Genomic DNA, 24994 nt, shown 5'->3' on the forward strand with positions numbered 1-24994 from the left:
GTTGTATATTGTCACCTGGCTTATTTAATATCTAGGCAGAGTAAGTCATGTGAAATGCCAGGCTGGATGAAGCACAAGCTGAAATCAAGACTGCTGGGAGAAATATCAACAACCCCAGATATGCAGATGACACCACCAAAGAGGAACTAAAGAGCCTCTTGATGAAAGTGAGAGGAAAGTCAAAAAGTTGGCTTAAAACTCAACATTCAGAAAACTAAGATCATGGCATCTGGTCCCATCACTTCATGGCAAATAGATGGGGAAACAACAGAAACTGTGACAGACAATTTTCTTGGGCTCCAAAATCACTGCAGATGGTGACTGCGGCCATGAAACTAAAAGACACTTGCTCCTTGGAAGAAAAGTTATGATCAACCTAGACAGCATATTAAAAAGCAGAGACATTACTTTACCAACCAAGGTCCATACAGTCAAAGCTATGGCTTTTCTAGTAGTCATGTATGGATGTGAGAGTTGGACTCTAAAGAAAGCTGAGCACTGAAGAATTGATGCTTTTGAACTGTGGTGTTGGAGTTGAGATCCCATGGACAGCAAGGAGATCCAACCAGTCCATCCTAAAGGAAATCAGTCCTGAATATTCACTGGAAGGGCTGAACCTGAAACTCCAATACTTTCACCACCTGATCCGAAGAACTGACTCATTTGAAAAGACCCTGATGCTGGGAAAGACTGAAGGTGGGAGGAGAAGGGGACAACAGAGGATGAGATGGTTGGATGGCATCACCAACTCAATGGACATGAGTTTGAGTAGGCTCCAGGAGTTGGTGATAGACAGGGAGGCCTGGTGTGGTGCAGTCCATGGTGTCACAAAGAGTCGGACATGACTAAGTGGCTGAATTGAACTGAACTGAACTGATGGTTTTTCCAGTAGTCATGTATGGATATGAGAGTTGGACTGTAAAGAAAGCCGAGCACCAAAGAACTGATGCTTCTGAACTGTGGTGCTGGAAAAGACTCTTAAGGAGTTCCTTGGACAGCAAGATCAAACCAGTCAACTGTAAAGGAAATCATCCCTGAATATTCACTGGAAAGACTGATGCTAAAGCTGAAACTCCAACACTTTGGCCACCTGATGTGAAGAACTGACTCAGTGGAAAAGACCCTGATGCTGGGAAAGATTGAAGGCAGTAGAAGAAGGGGACAAAAAAGGATGAGATGGCTGGATGGCATCACCGACTCGATGGATATGAGTCTGAGCAAGCTCCAGGAGTTGGTGACGGATAGGGAAGCCTCATGTGCTATAGTCCATGTGTTGCAGAGTCAGACACAACTGAGCGACTGAACTGAACTGAATCCAACTGAAAATGAACCTGTTTCCTGAATGGAACTGAAATAAATTTATATGTAAATCCAGAAGCATGATATGTCTTTCCATCTGTCCAAGTCTTACAGGGAAGCCTGGGGTGCTGCAGTCCATGGGGTTGCAAAGAGTTGGACACGACTGAGCAAGTGAACTGAACCAAAGTCTTACACACTTCAATAAAGTTTCCTGTTAAATCTATTCCTGAGAATTTGATGGCTGTTATACCTGTGAATGTAAAATCTTACAGGGAAGCCTGGCGTGCTGCAGTCCATGGGGTTGCAAAGAGTTGGACACGACTGAGCAACTGAACTGAACCAAAGTCTTACACACTTCAATAAAGTTTCCTGTTAAATCTATTCCTGAGAATTTGATGGCTGTTATACCTGTGAATGTAATTTTTTTTCTCATTTACATTCCTAATCAGTAAATACTGGCAGAGCTAAAAGTGTCAATCACCTTGCCAAATTACATTATTATTTCTAATAGATATTTACTGGATTCTGGGTTTTTTACCTTGCCTAAAAATAAAAATGGCGTTGTCTTGTCTTTTCCAATTTCTTGTCTTTACTGGATACTAGGAACTTCTAAACAATTTTGAAAAAGGTTGATAATAGGAGAAATCTCTATCACGTTTCTGTTTTTATGGAAATGGCTGATTCATTTTTGTTTAGAATGGTATTTGCTGTTGGATTTGGTGAATACCCTTTATTAAAGTATCCTTCTATATTAATGATGTTTTTAATGGTTGCTCAGATTTATAAAATGCTTTAGCAGAATATAATGATATAATAATGTGGTTTTACTTTTTTTCTAAGTAAAAACTTGTGTTGATTTTCTGATACAGAAACATCTTTGCTTTCCTGGAACAAATTATACTTGTAGTATATTATCAGGAATTATTTACATTTAACTATAGTTTTATTTACTTTGCTTACTTTTCTTTCTGCATTTCTGCTTTCTCATGCTCATTTTTTATTTTGGAAAGGAGATAGCCTCAAGATATTTTTTTCTTCCAATGGCTGTGTTATACTAGGGGTACTATACTTTTTGAATTCCTGAATAATCTGAACTTGATAGTATTTTTTCCCCTCATACCTGAATGATGATTTACCAAAACAATGATACCAAATAGTGGCAATAGTTATATCAAAGAACCATACTGGAACTTTTACTAATTACTTGCATGATTGTAAACAATAAAAACAACAGTTAAAAAATATATAAATATTTAAATTTTATAAAACACAAAAACACATATTTTTCCTTTATCACTCATAATTCAAAAGAACCACACAGTTGTCTTTTCACAAGAGTTCCAAGTCCTACATACATCAGAAACAATTTCCACATTATAAATCTGAAGTAAGCTACAAAATTCAAAGTTGATATTCACATGTCCTTTGAGGGAAAACTTTGCCTGAGAAAATTCATTTGTTATTACTTGACATAAAATCTATTTTTTAAATCTTCATCTAGTGGCCCACATAAAAGTTCAGATCAACTATTCAAAGAATGAATTAGAATGGCCAATTTCCTTTATTATGAATTCTTTTCAAACTAAAAATTAAAATGGTTCTCTAAAACAAAACAAATGATTAAGCCATGAGAAAACTTACCTTACTAATTTTAAAAATATGCCATGAGCCAAAAATAATAATATAAAGAATAAAGCACCCACCCCATTATTCACTAATGATTAAAGAAAAAAAAACTGTGATGATGAAAACAATAATGATATCATTCCATAAACACATTTTTTCCTTTTAATATCAAATTTATTCTTGCTTTGGAATTTCTCAGTGAACACTTTAAGAAAAACAGACTGCTTCTCTACAAATTCCTGCCATACAGAACACAAATCACTATTTTTATAACTACTCTAAATTATAAACATTTCACATGAAAAACCATGGAAAAGAAAAAATACTAGAATAAGACTCCCTAAAATCATTATAGACATAATTAAATGCCTAGTAAATCAAAATAATAAGCTTTAATACTACAGTAGAATCTTGACATATATGGGTTTAATAATATGATCTCTACTAAAGCAGCAGTTGTTCAAATGTCTAGAATACAATGACTGGTAATCTTGCTAAAGCACAAATTTGGTGCCTACCTCTAATAAGCATAGTATTTAGAAATGAATCACTCACCTAGTGCTCAGGGCAAAAAGTCTACCCAGCATCTGCTTCTTAATATGGCTTTAGGCTTTTCCTACTACCTATTTCATATGGATTAATTGCTATGAAGGGACAGAAAATCCTAATGCTGGTATCAAAAGTTGAAAAACTAAGAAAATCACAGTTCTTGGCCAGAAGACAAATTTTGGATAAACTAGTTCTTTAAATGTCAAATTTGAGGGCAGTTCAGATCTCTGACATGTATGAATGTGTGAGTGAGTGAGTGTGTGTGTGTGTGTGCACGCACACGCATATGTGCGCTTCTTTCAAAATGTGGTCAGTGGAGTTGGGGGAACTTAACCAGTATGGTGATGTCAACTATTATTTGTCTTCTGTCAAATCCAATCAGTGTTTGGAGAGATGCAATAAGTAAATGCTATATAGTTCTCTGGATTCAATTCTGGAACACAATGAGGACTTTAATGAAAAAGCTAATGAAATCCAAATAGAAATGTGGAGTTTAGTTAATAGCAATGTACCAATGTTGGTTTCTTAGTTTTGACAAATGCACCATGGTAACAAAGATACAACAATAGGGAAAACCAGGTAAAGAGTATACAGGAATTCTCTGAACTATCTTGGCAACTCTTCTATAAAGCTAAAATTAACCCAAAATAAAAAGCTCACACACACACACAAAAAATTGGCATAGAAGGAAATATAATTATGTAAGTAAATTCCAAGAGAAACAGATATATTTAGTGTGTCTATCATAGGTACAGACTTTAAGACAGATATAGATATAAACAGCAACTTACCATTTTTCAGACAGGTTAAGAGACAAGATTGAAATACTACTCACAAAGAACAGAAAGAATTAAAAAAAAAAACCTAATGGTGTCTACCTATAAATTGTTTTCAAGTTAAAAGGGAAAATTCTTATCTGTACAGCAGAGAAAGTGGAGAGTACCCTGATTTGGTCATCAGAATCACATATGAGTAACAGATGGACATTGTGTGCCTCCAGCTATAATGCCCTAAGAAGAAAACAACATACATTTATGTAACATTCAGACCATAGATATATAACCTGAATCTAATCACTGCAAAAAAAAAAAAAAAAAGTACAATTAGGAGTTCAGTTATTCTTCAAACATGTCAAGAAAGGCTATGAAACCATAACAAATTAAATGAGAGTAAAAAGACATAACAAGTAATGTAATACCTTTTTCTGGACTGCATCTTGGAAAGGAAGGGATAAAATTCTATTTCAAAGTCACTAGGTAAACTGACAAAATTTAGAGAATAAATGGTAAACAGGATGAAAGTATTATATCAACAATCGCTTGAGGTGAATCCATGTACTGTGGTTATAAACAGTAATCTCCTTAAGAAATACATACTGAAGTTTTTAAGAGTAAAGGGGCATGATGCATTTGACCCATCTTCAAATACCTGAAGATATAAGCCAATGAAACAATTCCAGTGGAATCTTGTACAGAGTGCTGCTGCTGCTGCTAAGTCGATTCAGGCGTGTCCGACTCTGTGCGACTCCATAGACGGCAGCCCGCTAGGCTCCTCTGTCCCTGGGATTCTCCAGGCAAGAACACTGGAGTGGGTTGCCATTTCCTTCTCCAATGCAGGAAAGTGAAAAGTGAAAGTGAAGTCGCTCAGTCATGCTGGACTCTTAGCGACCCCGTAGACTGCAGCCTACCAGGCTCCTCCGTCCATGGGATTTTCCAGGCAAGAGTACTGGAGTGGGTTACCATTGCCTTCTCTGTTGTTCAGAGTAGGTACTTAATAAACATTTGTTGATTAATTAGATTGTAATAATTCTTGAAAACACATTCCCAGAACACACATATATTTGTTCTGAACAAACGATCTGATAAACCATAGTTTTACCAAGAAAAAAGAATTTAGGAGGCTAATTAGATTTACTTCACACATTTATTCTTTGTTTTGCAAAAGAATGTTTAAACGCTTTCTATTGTAAAATAAAACGTATAAAAAGCCACATTAAAAAAATAAAAAAGAGTGAGTGAGACAGAAAAGGTGAAGTAGAGGAGAGGAGATGCTCTGTGTATGTACACATGGAAAGAGAATGCTGACACAAATACAGTGAAAAGTTCATGAATCTGTGGGGGGGTATATGGAATTTTTTGCATTATTGTTGCAACTTTTCTGCAAACTTAAAATTATTTCCAAATTTTAAAAAAATTAATAAAGCAAATGGAATTTCTAGAACTGAAATGCACAAAAACTAAAATTAAGAACTGAATGCAGTTAAAAGCAGATTATAGACCAATGAAGAGTGAATTAGTGAACAAACATTCTTTGGCATTTCCCTTCTTTGAGACTGCAATGCCAAAGAATGTTCAAACTCCCATACAACTGTGCTCATTTCACATGCTGGCAAGGTTATGCTCAAAATTCTTCAAGCAAGGCTACGCCATCATGTGAATTGAGATCTTCCAGATGCACAAACTGGGTTTCAAAGTGGCAGAAGAACCAGAGATCAAATTGTCAACATTCTCTGGATCAAGGAGAAAGCAAAGAAGCTCCAGAAAAGAATCTATTTCTGCTATACTGACTACACTAAAGCCTTTGACTGTATGGATCACAACAAGCTGTGGAAAATTCTTAAAGAGACAGGAATACCAGAGCACCTTACTTATCTCCTGAGAAATCTGTATGTGGGTCAAAAGCAATAGTTATAACTGGACTTGGTGGGGGTGGTGGGGAGGGGCAGAACTGGACATGAAATAAATGGACTGGTTCAAAACTTGGAAAGCAGTATGTCAAGGCTGTATATTGTCACCCTGCTTATTTAACTTACATGCAGAGTATATTATGCAAAATGCTGGGCTGGACGAATCACAAGCTGGAATCAACATTGCTGGGAAAAATATCAACAACCTCAGATACGCAGATGATACCACTCTAATGGCAGAAAATGAAGAGGAACTATAGAGCCTCTTGATGGGGGTGAAAGAGGACACTGAAAAAGTTGACTTAAAACTAACATGCAAAAAACTAAGATCATGGCATCTGGTCCCATCATTTCTCGGCAAATAGAAAAGGAAAAAGTAGAAGCAGTGAGAAATTTTTTTTGGGGGGACTCCAAAATCACCACAGATGGTGACTGCAGCTATGAAATTAAAAGACACTTGCTCCTTGCTAAGTTGCTTCAGTCATGTCCGACTCTGTGCGACCCCATAGACGGCAGCCCACCAGGCTCCGCCGTCCCTGGGATTCTCCAGGCAAGAACACTGGAGTGGGTTGCCATTTCCTTCTCCAAGACACTGTATTAAAAGCAGAGACATCACTCTGCTGACAAAGCTGCTGCTGACAAAGATGCGTATGGCTTTTCCAGTAGTCATGTATGGATGTGAGAGTTGGACCATAAAGAAGACTAAGAACCAGAACTGATGTTTTTGAATGGTGGTGCTGGAGAAAACTCTTGCGAGTCCCAAAGAACTAAAGAGCCTCTTGATGAAAGTGAAAGAGGAGAGTGAAAAAGTTTGCTTAAAGCTCAATATTCAGAAAACTAAGATCATGGCATCCAGTCCCATCACTTCATGGCAAATAGATGGAGAAACAGTGGACACGGTGGCTGACTTTATTTTCTTGGGCCCAAAACCACTGCAAATGGTGACTGAAGTCATGAAATAAAAAGACGCCTGCTCCTTGGAAGAAAAGTTATGACCAACCTAGACAGCATGTTAAAAAGCAGAGACATTACTTTGCCAACAAAGGTCCATCTAGTCAAAGCTATGATTTTTCCAGTAGTCATGTATGGACGTGAGAGTTGGACTCTAAAGAAAGCTGAGTGCCAAAGAACTGATGCTTTCGAACTGTGGTGTTGGAGAAGACTCTTGAGAGTCCCTTGGCTCGGCAAGAAGATCCAACCAGTCCATCCTAAAGGAAATCAGTCCTGAATGTTTATTGGAAGGACTCATGTTAAAGCTGAAACTCCAATACTTTGGCCATTCTTGATGCGAAGAACTGACTCACTGGAAAAGACCCTGATGCTGGGAAAGACTGAAGGCAGGAGGAGAAGGGGACGACAGAGTATGAGATGGTTGGATGGCATCACTGCCTCAATGGACATGAGTTTGAGTAAACTCCGTGAGTTGGTGATGGACAGGGCAGCCTGGACTGTTGCAGTCCATGGGGTCGCAAAGAGTTGGACACAACTGAGTGAATGAACTGAACTGACTGAAAGGAAATCAACCCTGAATATTCATTGGAAGGGCTGATGCTGAAGCTGAAGCTCCACTACTTTGACCACCTGATGAGAAAAGCCAACTCACTGGAAAAGACTTTGATGCTGGGAAAGATTGAAGGCAAAGGGAGAAGGGGGTGGCGGAGGAAGAGATAGTTAGATAACATCACCCAACTCAATGGACATGAATTTGATCAAACTCTGGGAACTAGTGGAAGACAGAGGATCCTGGCATGTTACAGTCCATGAAGTTGCAAAGAGTCATACATGACTTAGCGACTGAACAACAACAACAAAAACAGATTTTTTTATACTATCCAACATAAAGCACAGAGACAAAAGGATAGAAAGAAAGTGTAAGAGACATAAATGGCACACATGTAGTCTATCAAAAGCATAACTGGAGTCCCAGAAAGAAAGAACAAATAGAAAAGAGGGAAAAATAAAATTTAAAAAGATAATGAGAAATAATTTTCCCAAACTGATGAAAGTCATCAAGCCACATATTCGGAAAACCCTACCAAACATAAATAGAAGCTAAACAAAGAAAGATTAAAAAGAAAAGCACTCCTACACACATCAATGTAACATCTAGAAAACTAAAAACAAAGAGATAAAAGACAGATTGCAGAGAGCATTTAGACTGATAGCTAACTTTTCACCAGAAGTAATTCAAGAAGCCAGAGGACAATGAACAATATTTCAAAGTGCTGAAAGAAAACAGGTGACAATATATAATTCCACTCCCAGCAAAAACATCCTGCAAAAATAAAGGCAAAATAAAGGTGTTTTCAGATAACAGAAGCAAATCTGCCACATCAAGATTCCAACTAAAGGAAATTATAAAGGGTGTTATATAAACAAAAAGAAATTTGGTGATTCCATCTAGACAGTGAAGGAAGCAGGGAATAAAAATCAATAAAAAGGTCAAATCTGTGAATAAATCTATGTAACAGTGACTACATAAAACAACAATAATAATGTCTTGTGGAGTTTAAATAAAAACCATTTAAACTAATGTAAAGATTCTAAGACTCTTGCATTGTCCAAGGAGAGGGTAAAAGTACCAACTGACACCAAACTTTGATTAATGTTTTAATCTTAAAGTGGTTACTGAATGAATTATAATAAGACTTCATAATCCCCAAATCAGTAGGGAGAGATATGGAATATAAAAAATATTCTGATCAATCCAAAATAAAGCAATAAAAGAGAGGGGGGGAAAAAGCATAGAACAGGCAGGACAAGCACAAAACAAAGAGCAATGTTATATTCAACCCCAGATATACCCCTGGTTGGTGGTGGTTTAATCACTAAGTCATGTCTGACTCTTGCAACCCCATGGGCTGCAGCGTGCCAGGCTCCTTTGTCCATGAGATTCTTAAGGCAAGAAGAGTGGAATGGATTGTCTTTTCCTTCTCTAGGGGATCTTCTGGACCCAGGAATTAAACCTGGGTCTCCTGCATTGCAGACAGATTCTTTACTGAATGCGCTACGAGGGAAGTCTGTATCACTGGCTGAATTAATGTAAATGAATTTCAACAAATCCTTTGAGAGGAAAAACTTGTCTGAATGAATACAAAAAGAAAATGCAGCTATGTGTTACTAACAGTATAATCATATAGATACGTTGAAAATAAAAGAACAGAACAAATTATGCCTTATAAATACTATCCAAACAATGCTAGACAGCTATGTTAACATTAGACAAAGTCAACTTTCAAGCAAAAGGCATTATTAAAAATAAAGAGGAACATTTCATCATCGGGTGTGTGCACATGTGTGTGTGTGTGTGTTAGTGGCTCAGTCATGGCCGACTTTGCGATTCCATGGACTATAGCCCTCCAAGCTCCTCTGTTTATGGGATTCTCCAGGCAAGAATACTGAAGTAGGTTGCCATTTCCTACTCCAGGGATCTTCCCTAATAAGAAAGCTTCCAGATATAGACAATTCCACAATCATAGTATAGGATTTAATCATACCTTTCTTAGTAAATAATTTTTTAAAAGTTAGGACATAAAAGATTTGAGGATCACCATTTACAAAAATGACCTACACTGTACCCAGTAACTGCAGAATCCACATTACTTGGTACATCAAGAACATTAGACCAAACTGACTGTATGCAAAGCTATAAGGAAAACCTCAATAAATATAAAAACAGTAAAATAATACAGGATAGGTTCTCTGATAAAAGTACAATTAGCTAAGTTAATAATAAGATGACCAGGAAATCATCAACTGTTTGGAAATAAACAATTATACTTTAAATACGTATGGGTCAAGAAGAAATTACAAGCAGTGCTAAAAAATATTTTGAAGAGAATGAAAAAGAATATACCAACAATGCTATGCTAAGTCACTTCAGTTGTGTCCAACTCTTTGTGATCCTATGGACAGTAGCCTGCCAGGCTCCTCTGTCCATGGGGTATTCTGGGCAAGAATACTGAAGTGGCTGCCATTTCCTTCTCCAGGGGATCTGACCCAGGGATCAAACCTCAGTTTTCTGTGTCAACTGCACTGCAGGCAGATTCTTTAAGACTGAGCCACCAGGGAAGCCCATACCACCCATGAAAACTTGTCAAATGCATAAAAATAGGAAAAGGAAAAGCTTAAAGGAATATAATAGAAAGAAGGATTTACTGGACTGGAATGGGTGAATTTAACTCAGATGACCATTATATCTACTACCGTGGGCAGGAATCCCTTAGAAGAAATGGAGTAGCCATCACAGTCAACAAAAGAGTCCGAAATGCAGTACATGGGGAACACATGTATACCTGTGGCGGATTCATTTTGATATTTGGCAAAACTAATACAATTATGTAAAGTTTAAAAATAAAATAAAATTAAAAAAAAAATAAAAAAAATGAAAAGCAGAGACATTACTTTGCCAACAACAACAAAAAAAAAACAAAACAAACAGAATGATCTCTGTTTGTTTCCAAGGCAAACCATTCAATATTACGGTAATCCAAGGCTAGGCCCCGACCAGTAATGCTGAAGAAGCTGAAGTTGAATGGTTCTATGAAGACCTACAAGACCTTCTAGAACTAATACCCAAAAGAGATGTCCTTTTCATTATAAGGGACTGGAATGCAAAAGTATAAAGTCAAGAAACATCTGGAGTAACAGGCAAATTTGGCCTTGGAGTACAGAATGAAGCAGGGCAAAGGCTAGTAGAGTTCTGCCAAGAGAATGCACTGGTCATAGCAAACACCCTCTTCCAACAGTACAAGAGAAGACTCTACACATGGACATCACCAGATGGTCAACACCAAAATCAGATTGATTATATTCTTTGCAGCCAAAGATGGAGAAGCTCCATAGAGTCAGCAAAAACAAGACCAGGAGCTGACTGTGGCTCAGATCATGAACTCCTTGTTGCCAAATTCAGACTGAAATTGAAGAAAGTGGAGAAAACCACTAGACCATTCAGGCATGACCTAAATCAAATCCCTTATGACTATACAGTGGAAGTGAGAAATATATTTAAGGGACTAGATCTGATAGAGTGCCTGATGAACTATGAATGGAGGTTCATGACATTGCACAGGAGACAGGAATCAAGACCATCCCCAAGAATAAGAAATGCAAAAAAGCAAAATGGTTGTCTGAAGAGGCCTTTCAAACAGCTGTGAAAAGAAGGGAAGTGAAAAGCAAAGGAGAAAAGGAAAGATATACCCATTTGAATGCAGAGTTCCAAAGAATAGCAAGGAGAGATAAGAAAGCCTTCCTCAGCAATCAATACAAAGAAATAGAGGAAAACAACAGAATGGGAAAGACTAGAGCTCTCTTCAAGAAAATTAGAGATACCAAGGGAACATTTCATGCAAAGACAGGCTCGATAAAGGACAGAAATGGTAGGGACCTAACAGAAGCAGAAGATATAAAGAGGTGGCAAGAATACACAGAAGAACTGTACAAAAAAGATCTTCATGACCCAGATAATCACAAAGGTGTGAACACTCATCTAGAGCCAGACCTCCTGGAATGTGAAGTCAAGTGGGCCTTAGGAAGCATCTCTATGAACAAAGCTAGTGGAGGTGATGGAATTCCAGTTGAGCTATTTCAAATCCTAAAAGATGATGCTCTGAAAGTGCTGCACTCAATATGCCAGCAAATTTGGAAAACTCAGCAGTGGCCACAGGACTGGAAAAGGTCAGTTTTCATTCCAATCCCAAAGAAAGGCAATGCCAAAGAATGCTCAAACTACTGAACAATTGCACTCATCTCCCATGCTAGTAAAGTAATGCTCAAAATTCTCCAAGCCAGGCTTCAGCAATACGTGAACCGTGAACTTCCAGATGTTCAAGCTGGTTTTAGAAAAGGCAGAGGGTCTACGGCCATACCACCCTGAACGCGCCCGATCTCGTCTGATCTCGGAAGCTAAGCAGGGTCGGGCCTGGTTAGTACTTGGATGGGAGAAAAAGCAGAGGAACTAGATATCAAATTGCCAATATCCGCTGGATCATGGAAAAAGCAAGAGAGTTCCAGAAGAACATCTATTTCTGCTTTATTGACTATGCCAAAGCCTTTGATTGCATGGATCACAATAAACTGTGGAAAATTCTTCAAGAGATGGGAATACCAGATCACTTGACTTGCCTCTTAAGAAACCTGTATACAGGTCAGGAAGCAACAGTTAGAACTGGACATGGAATAACAGACTGGTTCCAAATAGGAAAAGGAGTACATCAAGGCTGTATATTGTCACCCTGCTTATTTAACTTATGTGCAGAGTACATCATGAGAAACACTGGGCTGGAGGAAGCACAAGCTAGAATCAAGACTGCTGGGAGAAATATCAATAACCTCAGATATACAGATGACACCACTCTTACGGCAGAAAGTGAAGAAGAACTAAAGAGGCTATTGATTAAAGTGAAAGAGAAGAGTGAAAAAGTTGGCTTAAAGCTCATCATTCAGAAAACTAAGATCATGGCATCTGGTCCCATCACTTCATGGCAAATAAATGGGGAAACAGTGGACACAGTGGCTGACTTTATTTTTCTGGGCTCCAAAATCACTGCAGATGGTGACTGCAGCCATGAAATTAAAAGATGCTTGCTCCTTGGAAGGAAAGTTATGACTAACCTCGACAGCATATTCAAAAGCAGAGACATTACTTTGCCAACAAAGGTCCATCTAGTCCAGGCTATGGTTTTTCCAGTAGTCATGTATGGATGTGAGAGTTGGACTATAAAGAAGGCTGAGTGCCGAAGAATTGATGCTTTTGAACTATGGTATTGGAGAAGACTCTTGAGCGTCCCTTGGACTGCAAGGAGATCCAACCAGGCCATCTTAAAGGAGATCAGTCCTGGGTGTTCACTGGAAGGAATGATATTGAAGCTGAAACTCCAATACTCTGGCTACCTGATGAGAAGAGCTGACTCATTTGAAAAGACCCTGATGCTGGGAAAGATTGAGGGCAGAAGGAGAAGGGGACAAAAGAGGATGAGATGGTTGGATGGCATCACCGACTCGATGGACATGGGTTTGGGTGGACTCCGGGAGTTGGTGATGGACAGCGAGGCCTGGCGTTTTGCGGTTCATGGGGTCGCAAAGAGTTGGACACGACTGAGTGACCAAACTGAACTAAACAGAGAATTATGCCCATTTTCTTATAATAACCTATAAATGAAATATAATCTGCAAAAATACTGACTTGCTGTTGTACACTTGAAACTAACACAATATTGTAAATAGCTACACGTCAATGAAAGAAAATATGATAAAAATCAACGATCCATTTGTAGAAAACAAATCAGATCAGATCAGATGAGTCGCTCAGTCGTGTCCGACTCTTTGCGAACCCATGAATCGCGGAACGCCAGGCCTCCCTGTCCATCACCAACTCCTGGAGTTCACTCAGACCCATGTCCATCGATTCAGTTATGCCATCCAGCCATCTCATCCTCTGTCGTCCCCTTCTCCTCCTGCCCCCAATCCCTCCCAGCATCAGAGTCTTTTCCAATGAGTCTGCTCTTCACATGAGGTGGCCAAAGTACTGGAGTTTCAGCTTTAGCATCATTCCCTCCAAAGAAATCCCAGGGCTGATCTCCTTCAGAATGGACTGGTTGGATCTCCTTGCAGTCCAAGGGACTCTCAAGAGTCTTCTCCAACACCACAGTTCAAAAGCATCAATTCTTTGGTGCTCAGCCTTCTTCACAGTCCAACTCTCACATCCATACATGACCACTGGAGAAACCACAGCCTTGACTAGACGGACCTTTGTTGGCAAAGTAATGTCTCTGCTTTTGAATATGCTATCTAGATTGGTCATAACTTTCCTTCCAAGGAGTAAGCGTCTTTTAATTTCATGGCTGCAGTCACCATCTGCAGTGATTTTGGAGCCCCCAAAAATAAAGTCTGACACTGTTTCCACTGTTTCCCCCTCTATTTCCCATGAAGTGATGGGACCGGATGCCATGATCTTCGTTTTCTGAATGTTGAGCTTTAAGCCAACTTTTTCACTCTCCACTATATAGTGTATTAATCTTCAAGATTTCTCCCAAAAAACTATCTATACAGGTTTGGTTTGTTTTTACCTTAAAAGTCTAAGAATTACACACTTATTTTTTTTTTAGTATCTTTTAATGATTGTAAAAATGTTCAATTTACATATCATTTTTTGTATAACCCTTTGAGGACTATCTCTATTATTTTTAGTCTCATTCCTCAAAGAGTATCTGGGACTGAAATAATTTTACAGGTTAATTCATAAACTAAATTTAAGTCTGGAAGGTCTTTAATGTGTACTACATAGAAACACTACACTCTCATATATCTGAAATAAGCATTTTTCTTTCACAAACTGTTCATTTACCTGACTATTCCTGATGAGTGTTCAAGTGTTCTTCTTAATAAAGAATATGACGACCTATAGGAATGTAAACTTTTGCTAAATTAAATAAGCCATTTAATAAAATATATGAACTGTGGTAGCATTAATTCAGATCCCTAAGATAACTTTCTTTTCCAAATCATAACACAAAATAAATGAAGCAGAGCTACTCACCACTTGATCTGTTCTTACGACTTGATTTTCCTCCAGTAAGAAGCATCTTGAGACTATTTCGAAACATGGTTGTACTATTCTAGGATTCACAAAACTACAAAAGAAAATGTGGGGAAATATGTTAGAAAACTTGGTTTGCTATGCAAATACTATTAAGAATTCATTTTAAATGTGCTACTAGGAATCAACCACTCTGTTTACATATATAATACAGAAATTGTAACTATATGACAGAAACGTTCATTTAATTTAATTTAATTAGACATTTAGGTATTCCCTTTAAAGTATAACACTTGAGTTCCCTAAGAGACAAAGGCAGATATCACTGAGGGCACACAGAAACAGAAAACAATTAGGTGGCTATAAATGCAGTTTACCACAAGACTCTCCATTTCTTGGACAATTTTCCCAAAACATACACCCAAAGTGTAAGAGTCCAGAACTCACAGCAGCTGTGTATTTTCCACTGGTCAAGCCAGAATTTCATCTCACAAGACTACTGATACATGAGTCCATCAGTACACATATACTATTAATACCAACCTCTGTATGTCCCACTCCCGTCAAAAGAAAACTCCTTAATTTTGCTATGTCCTCTCTCACCTTGTTAAGAACTTTCATCTAAAAATCATCTTTCTTTTCTCTCTCACACAGCTTTCATTTTTTTCTCTCTACAGAATCACTCCAGTCATAACATAAACATGCTAGTATGTCCCAACCAAAAGCCAATAAGTAAGCCCCTCTCTTTATTCCCACATGGTCCAATTACTGCTCCTTTATGCTTGCTCTTAACAGCAAAATTTCCCATGTGTCAGTACCTGAAACCTGCAGCAGACTGAACAGAGCAAATGTGAATTTAAAACAGAGGTTAACAGCAAATCTCCAAACCAAAGCACACAGAAATTAAAGGCTGAAAAATATGGAAGAGTATGATAGGCATATGGAATCCTTTGAAAGACTCTAATATACATATCATTAAAATCCCAGAAGAAAAGAAAGGAGAAAATAAGAAAGAAGCAATATATGAAATGATAATAATCAAGAATTCCCTAATACTGATAAGATGTAAAGCCACATCTTTAAACAGCTAGGGGAAAAAATAAACACACTGAAAGAAGCAACAATCAGTAGACTGAGAGGAAACTTTCAACAGCAATGATGAATGACACAGAAAATGGAATGACTTCTTAAAATTTTTGAAGGAAAAGAGGTGTCAATCGAGAAATCTATGAACAGTTTAAAATATTCTGAAAATTAAAATAAAATAAAGGTGATTCAGAACAAAAAGAATTTATCAGTAAAAGAAATACGAAAACAGAGTTCTTCCAACAGAAGGAAAATGACAGCTAGAAAAACAACACAGAAGGAAGAGCCACAAAAAGGTAAGTATATTGGCAAATATAAATGAACAAGAATTGTTAAAAAAAATTACATTAATAACTTGTTAAGCTTAAAATATATGATGAGTGTGGGTCCTTAGTCATGTCCAACACTTTGTGACCCCATGGACTGTAGCCCACCAGGCTTCTCTGCTCATGGAATTTTCCAGGCAGGAATACTGGAGTAGGTTGCCATTTCCTTCCCCAGGGGATCTTCTTGACCCAGGGATCAAACCCACATTTCTTGCACCTCCTACATTGGCAGGTGGATTCTATGCCAATGTACCACCTGGGAATCCCACAGAGATTTTTCAATGCATAACAACAAAAACAAAAAAGTCAGGAGTGGAATAAACAGAGTTAAAGTGTCCAAGATATCCATCTGCATTGAACAGGATGTGGCAGAAGTAATAATTTCAGAAAACTGCAATAACTCAAAATTCATGTAGTACTTTCTAGCATAGCTATTAAAAGCTTACTGAGGTGAGAGAGAGAATAATTAAAATATATGACTGAACCAAAGAAGGTAAGAAGTGAGAGAAAAAGCATAGTATGTGTGGATAAAATAGGAAACAGTGAGATGGTAGCTTTAAACTCAAATTATATTGTTATTCTGTTAAATACTCTACTAAAAGACTATGGACACATAAAGATTAAATATAAAATGAGAAAAGATATACCATCACATATAGATCACATATAGAAAATAAATTAGCATTACCAAATGGGACAAGCAAATAAGGGATATGCTACAAACTACTGGGCATAAAATAGATAAGCAAGATACTATATAACATACAGAATTATAATCATTGTCTTGTAAGACGTTTTAATGCAGTATAATCTTTAAATTATTGAATCTTTATGCTGTATACCTGAAACTAATACTGTAACCTCAATTTTAAAAAGATCATTGATCACAGATCATCAGAAAAAATATAATAAAAAATGAAAACATTTGAAACATTGCAAGAATTACTAAAATGTGACAGAGATATGAAGTGAACAAATAGTGTTGCAAAAATGGTGCGAACAGACTTGCTTGGCTCAGGGTTGCCACAAATTTTCAATTTTGTGAAACAAAACAAAACACAGTAACTGCCAAGCACAATAAAGCAAAGTATAGTAAAATACGGTATGCCTGTATACTATGTTCATAGAATGGAAGGTTCAATATCTTTAAAACATAAATTCTCCATATATTGTTCTAAAGAAACAATACAATCTCAGCCAAATTCCAGCAGGCATTTTCTGTGTATGTGGAACCTGAGAAGCTGATTCTAAAAATGCATATGGTAATGCAAAAAGCCTAGAACATCCAAAGCAATCTTGAAAACTAACAAAAAGCTGAAGCACTTACAAGACCCAGTAATTGTGACAATACAGTACTGGCCTAAGATTCATCAAATAGATCAATGGAACACAATAGGTAGTCCAGAAAAAGACCTATACCTACACCGTCAGCTGTTTTCAACAATCACTAATGGGTAAAGCAAAGTCTTTTCAACAAATTGTGCTGGAACAAATAGATATCTATTTTTAAAAAATTAACCTTGATCTGTGTCTCACACACTATACATGAAAGTTAATTCAAAGTAAATCAAACATCACATAAATGCTGAAATCATAAGGCTTTCAGAAGAAAACACAGGAAAAATATCCTCATTATTTAGAAGGCAAAGGAATCTTAGACACAGAAACCAATAACCATAAAATTTCATTAAAATTTAAAAAAAAAAATCTGCTCATCAAAAATAGCATTAAGAAAATGAATAGACAAGTCACAAACTGGGAGAAATTATGTACGAAACATATCTTAACATCTAACAAAACATATCTAACATAAACACAAATATATCTCCAAGATATATTAAAATATCTACAATTCAATTATAAAGAGACAGGTTTTAAAAGGGTGAAAGATTTGCATAGACAAACATCACCTGTCACTGGGCAGGTAAAAATTACAGGGAGCCACCACTGTATTCCCACCATAAGAACTACTTTTGTGAAGTCTGATGATATCAAATATTGACCAGGATGGAGGACAACTGAAACTCTTAATATACCATTTCAGGAGTAAAATGGTGCAATTTGCTTTGGAGAGTTTATTTTAAAACAAAGCATAAACCTAACATATGACTCCACCCTTTACATATTTACCCAGAAGAAATGAAAACACAGGTGCTTAAAGAGACTAGTACAATTTTCACAGCAGATTTAATAACAGCCAAAATCTAACACAGATGTCCATCAACAGGAAAATGGGTAAACTATGATGTTTTCTTACAGTGGAATACTACTCAGCAATTAAAAGGTATGAACTATTCATATATTCAACAACACAGATCAATCTCTATATTACACTGAGTAAAAACATCTTACATTAAAACGTATGCAATAATATGGTAAGAAAAAATTAGAATTACAAAATCAGAACGGTTGTCTCTTAGGGCAGATATGAGAATTCACTAAGAAAAGGCATGAGTAAACTCTCCAGTGATAGTAATATTCTGTATCTTGAGGGAGCTTGGGATACACAAATGCATGTATTTGTCAAAACTAAGTCAATGTTCACACCAAATTTATGGATTATATTCCATATAAATTTTACTTAATATAAAAGAAAATACTGAACTTTACTTAATGATATTCATGCTTCAATATTTAGAGGAAAGCATACTTATATATCCAATTACTTTGAAATGCATTAAAAAATAAGACAAAACGATGGATGAAGAAAGGAAGGCACACATATAATAGAGCAATTATAGCAATATGCGAACACAAGATTCTAAGCAGTGGGTATACATGTGTTAAATGTAAAACTATGCTAAATAGTCTATGAATCTGAACTTTTTTAGTGAAGTAAAAACACATTCCCACAAAAGAAACTCTAGGACCAGATGATTTCAACAATTTAAAGAAGCAATAATACCAATTTTATACAAACTGTCCCAGACAGCAGAAAAATTGGGAGTATTTCCATACATGTTTTCTAAAGATAGCAGAAGCCTTGCTAACAAAAGCCAAAAAGATTGCTATAAGAAAGAATAGTACACACCTCTCTTTTGCCATAGGTACAAAAATTCTAAACAAAATACTGGCAAAATCAAATATACCAATATATAGATCAGGATGAAGTGGAGGTTTAATTCAAAAATGCAAAAATGACTTAACACATGAAAATCAATTAACCATGTAAAAAAAGAAATAAACCATATAATCAATAGATAATTTAATTTTATCAATAATTTAATTTTATCAGTGAAACAAAAGCATTGATAAAATTTAATACTTGTTCATGATTTTTTAAAAACTTATACAAAACTAGAAATAAAGAGAAGTTCTTTAATACTACACAGTGTATCTTTTTAAAAGCCTACAGCAACCATCATACGTAATGGTGAATGACTGCAAACATTCCCCAAGACTGAAGAATAAGACCACTTAATATCACCACTTGCACTTAACATGGTCCAAGAGGTCTTTAGTCAGTACAAAAACATAAGAATATGAAACATAAAGTATAAAAATGGAGAAGAAACAAAAATGCCACTTTCACAAACAGTATGATTTGCTTAGACAATCTAAAAGAATTTATAAACTATTAGATTAATACATGAATTTAGCAAGGCCATTAGATACAATATAAAACAAAGATTTAAAGTGAATACTAACAAATAACTTATTCTTTTTACCAGTGAAAATAAATGTGGTGATGAATCCTAAAAATATTAAAGCATTTATGAAATATTCCTTTTATGTATTCATCTAGAGAGTCAATTTATAGGGTTTTTTCCCCTTCTAATCTTAAAAGACTATCTGAGAAGCAAAAGTTCTAAGCTTGATAGGTACTTACTTCACTAATATTTGAAAGACTTGAAAAAATTATATGTTGCAGTATATAAAAAATATACTTCATGTTTTAAAATATACAATGAAATTTGAATAGTAAATTTTATAACTCTTAAAATTTTCTTAGAACAATTATGTATCAGATTTTCTGTGTGTATACAAGTGAGAAAATGTTATGCAAAATATTATATATATATGATCTAATTTAGTCCTCATCAAAACCTCCTTAACACAGGTAGTATCTGCTTCATTTTTAAAAGGAAGCTGAAATAAAGAAAAGTGAAATCTCATGTTCACAGCTGCACTGCTAATAAATGCTTAAGGCCATATTTGATGTTCAAACATGGGCTGTCCTCCTCCTCAGCATCTCTTCTTAAATAAGAAACACTTAATAAGTCTGTTTAAAAGAGCTGAAACAAAATTTCTAAATACAGTGATCCAAATTAAAAATTCCATAAGTAGTATTCCATTTGGTTCTTGTTTTTAAAATGTTTGTTTATTTTTGTGTGTGGCACTACTATACACTTCAACATATTTTACCTTACTCTAGCAAAAAAAAAAAAAAATTAAGTACTGTTACAGATTGGCGTTAGTCTTTGCCAACGCATAAAGAAAAATTTTGATACAACTCATTTGGGGGTGGGGGGAGAAAAAAGATCCTGCTTTAGTGGACACCATGATGTCCCACCCTGATCCTCATTATAGGATCAGCACATCCATATCCTCAGGAGTTACTGGCAGAGAACTGCTCAGTACTGATGACAGCCACCAATGACTCATTAGTACAGGGGTACAAAAGACCACCTCCTTTAACTCAAGGGGAGCAACTGGGTGTAATGATGTATGTGCCAAAGCTCTCATCCATCTCTTTCTAGCCTTTATTTTTCTTCAAATATTTATCTCTAAATGATATATTATAACCTGTTTATTATCAGTTCCCCTACTAGAATATAATCGTCAAGAGGTCATGAAAGCTGCTTATTTAACTCACTGTGATAAGCCCATAACTGGAGAATCAGATCAGATCAGTCACTCAGTCGTGTCTGACTCCTTGTGACCCCATGAATCACAGCACGCCAGGCCTCCCTGTCCATCACCAACTCCCGGAGTTCACTCAGACTCACGTCCATCGAGTCAGTGATGCCATCCAGCCATCTCATCCTCTGTTGTCCCTTTCTCCTCTTGCCCCCAATCCCTCCCAGCATCAGAGTCTTTTCCAATGAGTAACTCTTCGCATGAGGTGGCCAAAGTAATTTCAGCTTTAGCATCATTCCTTCCAAAGAAATCCCAGGGCTGATCTCCTTCAGAATGGACTGGTTGGATCTCCTTGAAGTCCAAGGGACTCTCAAGAGTCTTCTCCAACACCACAGTTCAAAAGCATCAATTCTTCGGCGCTCAGCCTTCTTCACAGTCCAACTCTCACATCCATACATGACCACAGGAAAAACCATAGCCTTGACTAGATGAACCTTTGTTGGCAAAGTAATGTCTCTGCTTTTGAATATGCTATCCAACTGTAGAATAATACCTGGTAAACAGTAGGTACCAAATACTTAATAAATTTATCAATTAATTTCTTCAGCTGGTATATCACTGTTCAAAGAAAACCCGCATAGAGCAACCTCATCTTACCCTTTTTATACTCAATGCCCAGCTCATAGTAGGCTTTCAACACTTCTTAAATTAGTAAATAAATCAATGAAAAATTGAGCAAAGACTTGATTCATTAGATTATTAACTTGGTAAAGGGACTAATATAATTTCAATAGACAAAAACCGGTTATGAACTAACCGGAATAAAGACTAAGGTGACTGTGTGTCAGAGAAGGGTATACGAATTCTGGGCAAGTTCAAATTTTTATCTGAAGAAAAACCAAGAAATTCTAGTCATACTTCAACTTTTGCCTAACTCAGACCTTACTACTATGTACAGTTCTTCAAAGTTGCAAAAGGAAAACAAACATATAGGTACAGATTATTATTAGAAGAAAAATTACTACTTAAAATTTACTAAAACTAGGAGTCAAAAAGACTAAAAATTTTATACCTAAAAATAAACCAAGACAACATTCTAAAGTTAAGAAAAACTGATGAGTGAAATTAATTATAATTATAATCACTTTTTGAAGTACAGAGGTTTTTTTGTCTTTGCTAGTCCTAAAACATTTTATAAAAATTGACTAAAATGTATAAAGAATGAAATGAAACATAAAATACTTATTTAAGGCTAATTATCCATCTCATTGCTACATTTTGATAAAAATGACTTTAAGTTAACACACCACTAGAAAATTTATTGTAATAAAATATTAATATAGAAACTACAAAATTGAAGCTAAGTGGAAAATGACAGTTTGATCTAATTGGATTTATGACAGTAATATATGGCTAAATTTCATTCTACTTTTCCAAGTTTCAGATCCAATTTTTTCTTTTTTAATGTTAACTCTCTAGGAGAAATCAAATTCCTGGCAAGTGAATCTCTGGCAGGAGAATAACAAATAACATTCATAGAACCCTAATCATTTCTAATTGTCTTATAACTGATTCAGACCTTATGTTATCTACACGGCCCCTAAGCTTTTATGTTTGTGACACCTGGTCTGAACAGTTCAGGAAGTAATGACTATTCTCATCCTAATGTTCCATCAAGGCTGGACGCTCAATATCCTATATATCTCATACCTTTTTGAACTATTTTATTAGTGGGCAATCAATTTTCATTTTCAATGTTCACCCCTCCTGCACACTTAAAGCCCTTTTCTTACTCTGTTACTCAAAAAGGAGCACAATAGGCCTCCTTCGTTTAAATATTTATATAATAATATAATTAACTCCTAAGCACATCTGTACCATTTGGGCTAAATAATCACAGTATTCCCTTTAACTTTTCCACATCAGCAAGGTCACCAGAGAAAACCTAGCACCTGACACAGAAGCTGGTACATAAAAAGCATTTAGCAAATATTTGTTTAAAGACCTAACAGGTTCCAAAAAATGGAACTCATAAATAATCTAAAAGAGAGAGGACAGAAGAGCTCAAAAGAGTATGCACATAACTATAACGGGAAAAGGAAATAACCAATGACAGATGCAATAATGTGAACCATGGGAATAATAGTTAAAAAAATAAATCCAGCTGCATAAACTGGAACTTTTGAAAAACTCTACATTAAAAAAAAGATAAACAATAAAAGGACAAAATCAATACAAGAAAGAAGAATCATTTGCCCACTATCTGGAAGCTGCATGTTTTTCATCTCTGAAAGGCATGTAGAATGACCAGTATATTATCAAGAATGGCTTTCCATTGAATAGGTAAATTGTGAAATGTCTCAGACACATTCCATGGAATAACTTTGGAAGTACATAATCAAAGATAAAAGAGTGAAAACATAAGAGATGGAAGGACTAAGGGAAATCTAGAATATCCACTACAATATACAACAATCATAAAATGTCTTCTAGAACTTTTTTGCACAGGTTATATCCAGAGAAGTCTTGGACTGAACAGAATTACCTGAGTTCTGTCCACAGATAAACTCTGATAATTTCCCTAACATATCAATTCTGAACTGCACTGAAGAGCTTCAAATTATGCAATCTCATTCAAGATTTGAGGGCACAGGAAGGAATGCAGGGCAATTAGCTTCTCAAGCAAGAGGAGAAACTGGTAATAGGCTCCATCTTATGCTCAATCATCTTACTGTGATGGCCACATGAGGATGCTCCCTCTAGCAGCATATGAAAAGTAAAGGACAACGTGGGAGTTTATAGCAGCTTTATTTATAACTATCCACACTTGGAAACAACCAAGATGTCCTTAAGCAGGTGAGCGAATAAACTATAGGATCCAGGTATTGGATTATCACCAACATGAAAAAGAAGTGAGCTATCAAGTTATGAGAAGATATAGAGGAAACTTAAGTGCATATTAAAAAAGTGAAAGCAGCCAATCTAAAAAGACTACATACTGTAATATTCCAACTGCATGACATTCTGCAAAAGGCAAAGCTATGAATACTAAAAACAGTGGCTGCTTGGAGCTGAAGGGGAGGGAGGGATGAACAGGCAGAGTAGAGGATTTTTAGGGCAGTGAAACTATTCTGTAAGATATTATAATGGTAGATATATGTCATTATACACTTGTCAAAACACACAGAATATATACAAGGATGAACCCTAATGTAAACCATGGACTTTGGGTGATAATGATGTGTCAACGTAGGTTCATCAGTTTTAACAAATGGACCACTGAAATGCAGGATATCGACTACAGGGAAGGTTGTATGTATGTGGGGATAGGGGTACACAGGAACTCTGCACTTTCTCCTTAATTCTGCTGTGAATCCAAAACTGCTCTAAAACATAAAGCTTATTAATTTTTTTAAAAAAGAGAATGAGGGAGGCAGAAGGGAAGGGATGACCCATTAAAAGGGAAATGATCAAATTTCACAGTATTCATACGAAATACTATGAATGATGGAACACTATGTATAGTTTAAACGGTATGCAGTACATCTATTCTAAGGTTAAAACCCTCCAAGCTTTAAGTGCAAAAAAGCAAGTCACAGAGCAATACATTCAGTATAGACTTACAAATTTAAAAACTATGAGCTGTATTGACCTGTACTAGATATCATTTCAGTTCAGTTCAGTCGCTCAGTCGTGTCCGACTCTTTGCACTCCCTGTCCATCACCAACTCCCGGAGTTCACTCAAACTCACATCCATCGAGTCGGTGATGCCATCCAGCCATCTCATCCTCTGTAGTCCCCTTCTCCTGCCCCCAAGCCCTCCCAGCATCAGAGTCTTTTCCAATGAGTAACTCTTCGCATGAGGTGGCCAAAGTATTGGAGTTTCAGCTTTAGCATCATTCCTTCCAAAGAAATCCCAGGGCTGATCTCCTTTGGAATGGACTGGTTGGCTCTCCTTGCCGTCCAAGGGACTCTCAAGAGTCTTCTCCAACACCACAGTTCAAAAGCATCAATTCTTTGGCACTCAGCCTTCTTCACAGTCCAACTCTCACATCCATACATGACTACTGGAAAAACCATAGCCT

The 24994-nt window shown here is 36.5% G+C and overlaps 1 protein-coding gene across 9 annotated transcripts in view; it reads right to left on the reverse strand.

The window, feature by feature from the left end:
- Nucleotides 1-24994, reverse strand: part of TANC2 (tetratricopeptide repeat, ankyrin repeat and coiled-coil containing 2) — a 363388-nt gene that overhangs the window by 307409 nt on the left and 30985 nt on the right. For all 9 annotated transcript variants that reach the window (XM_044938797.2, XM_044938800.2, XM_044938803.2 and 6 more), the window contains exon 2: nt 14697-14790. In XM_044938797.2, the coding sequence (XP_044794732.1) occupies nt 14697-14763 (67 nt within the window). In that variant the 5' untranslated portion in view covers nt 14764-14790. The remainder of the gene's footprint in view (nt 1-14696; nt 14791-24994) is intronic.

Source organism: Bubalus bubalis, chromosome 3 (genome assembly GCF_019923935.1).
Source record: "Bubalus bubalis isolate 160015118507 breed Murrah chromosome 3, NDDB_SH_1, whole genome shotgun sequence".
Taxonomy (NCBI): Eukaryota; Metazoa; Chordata; class Mammalia; order Artiodactyla; family Bovidae; genus Bubalus; species Bubalus bubalis.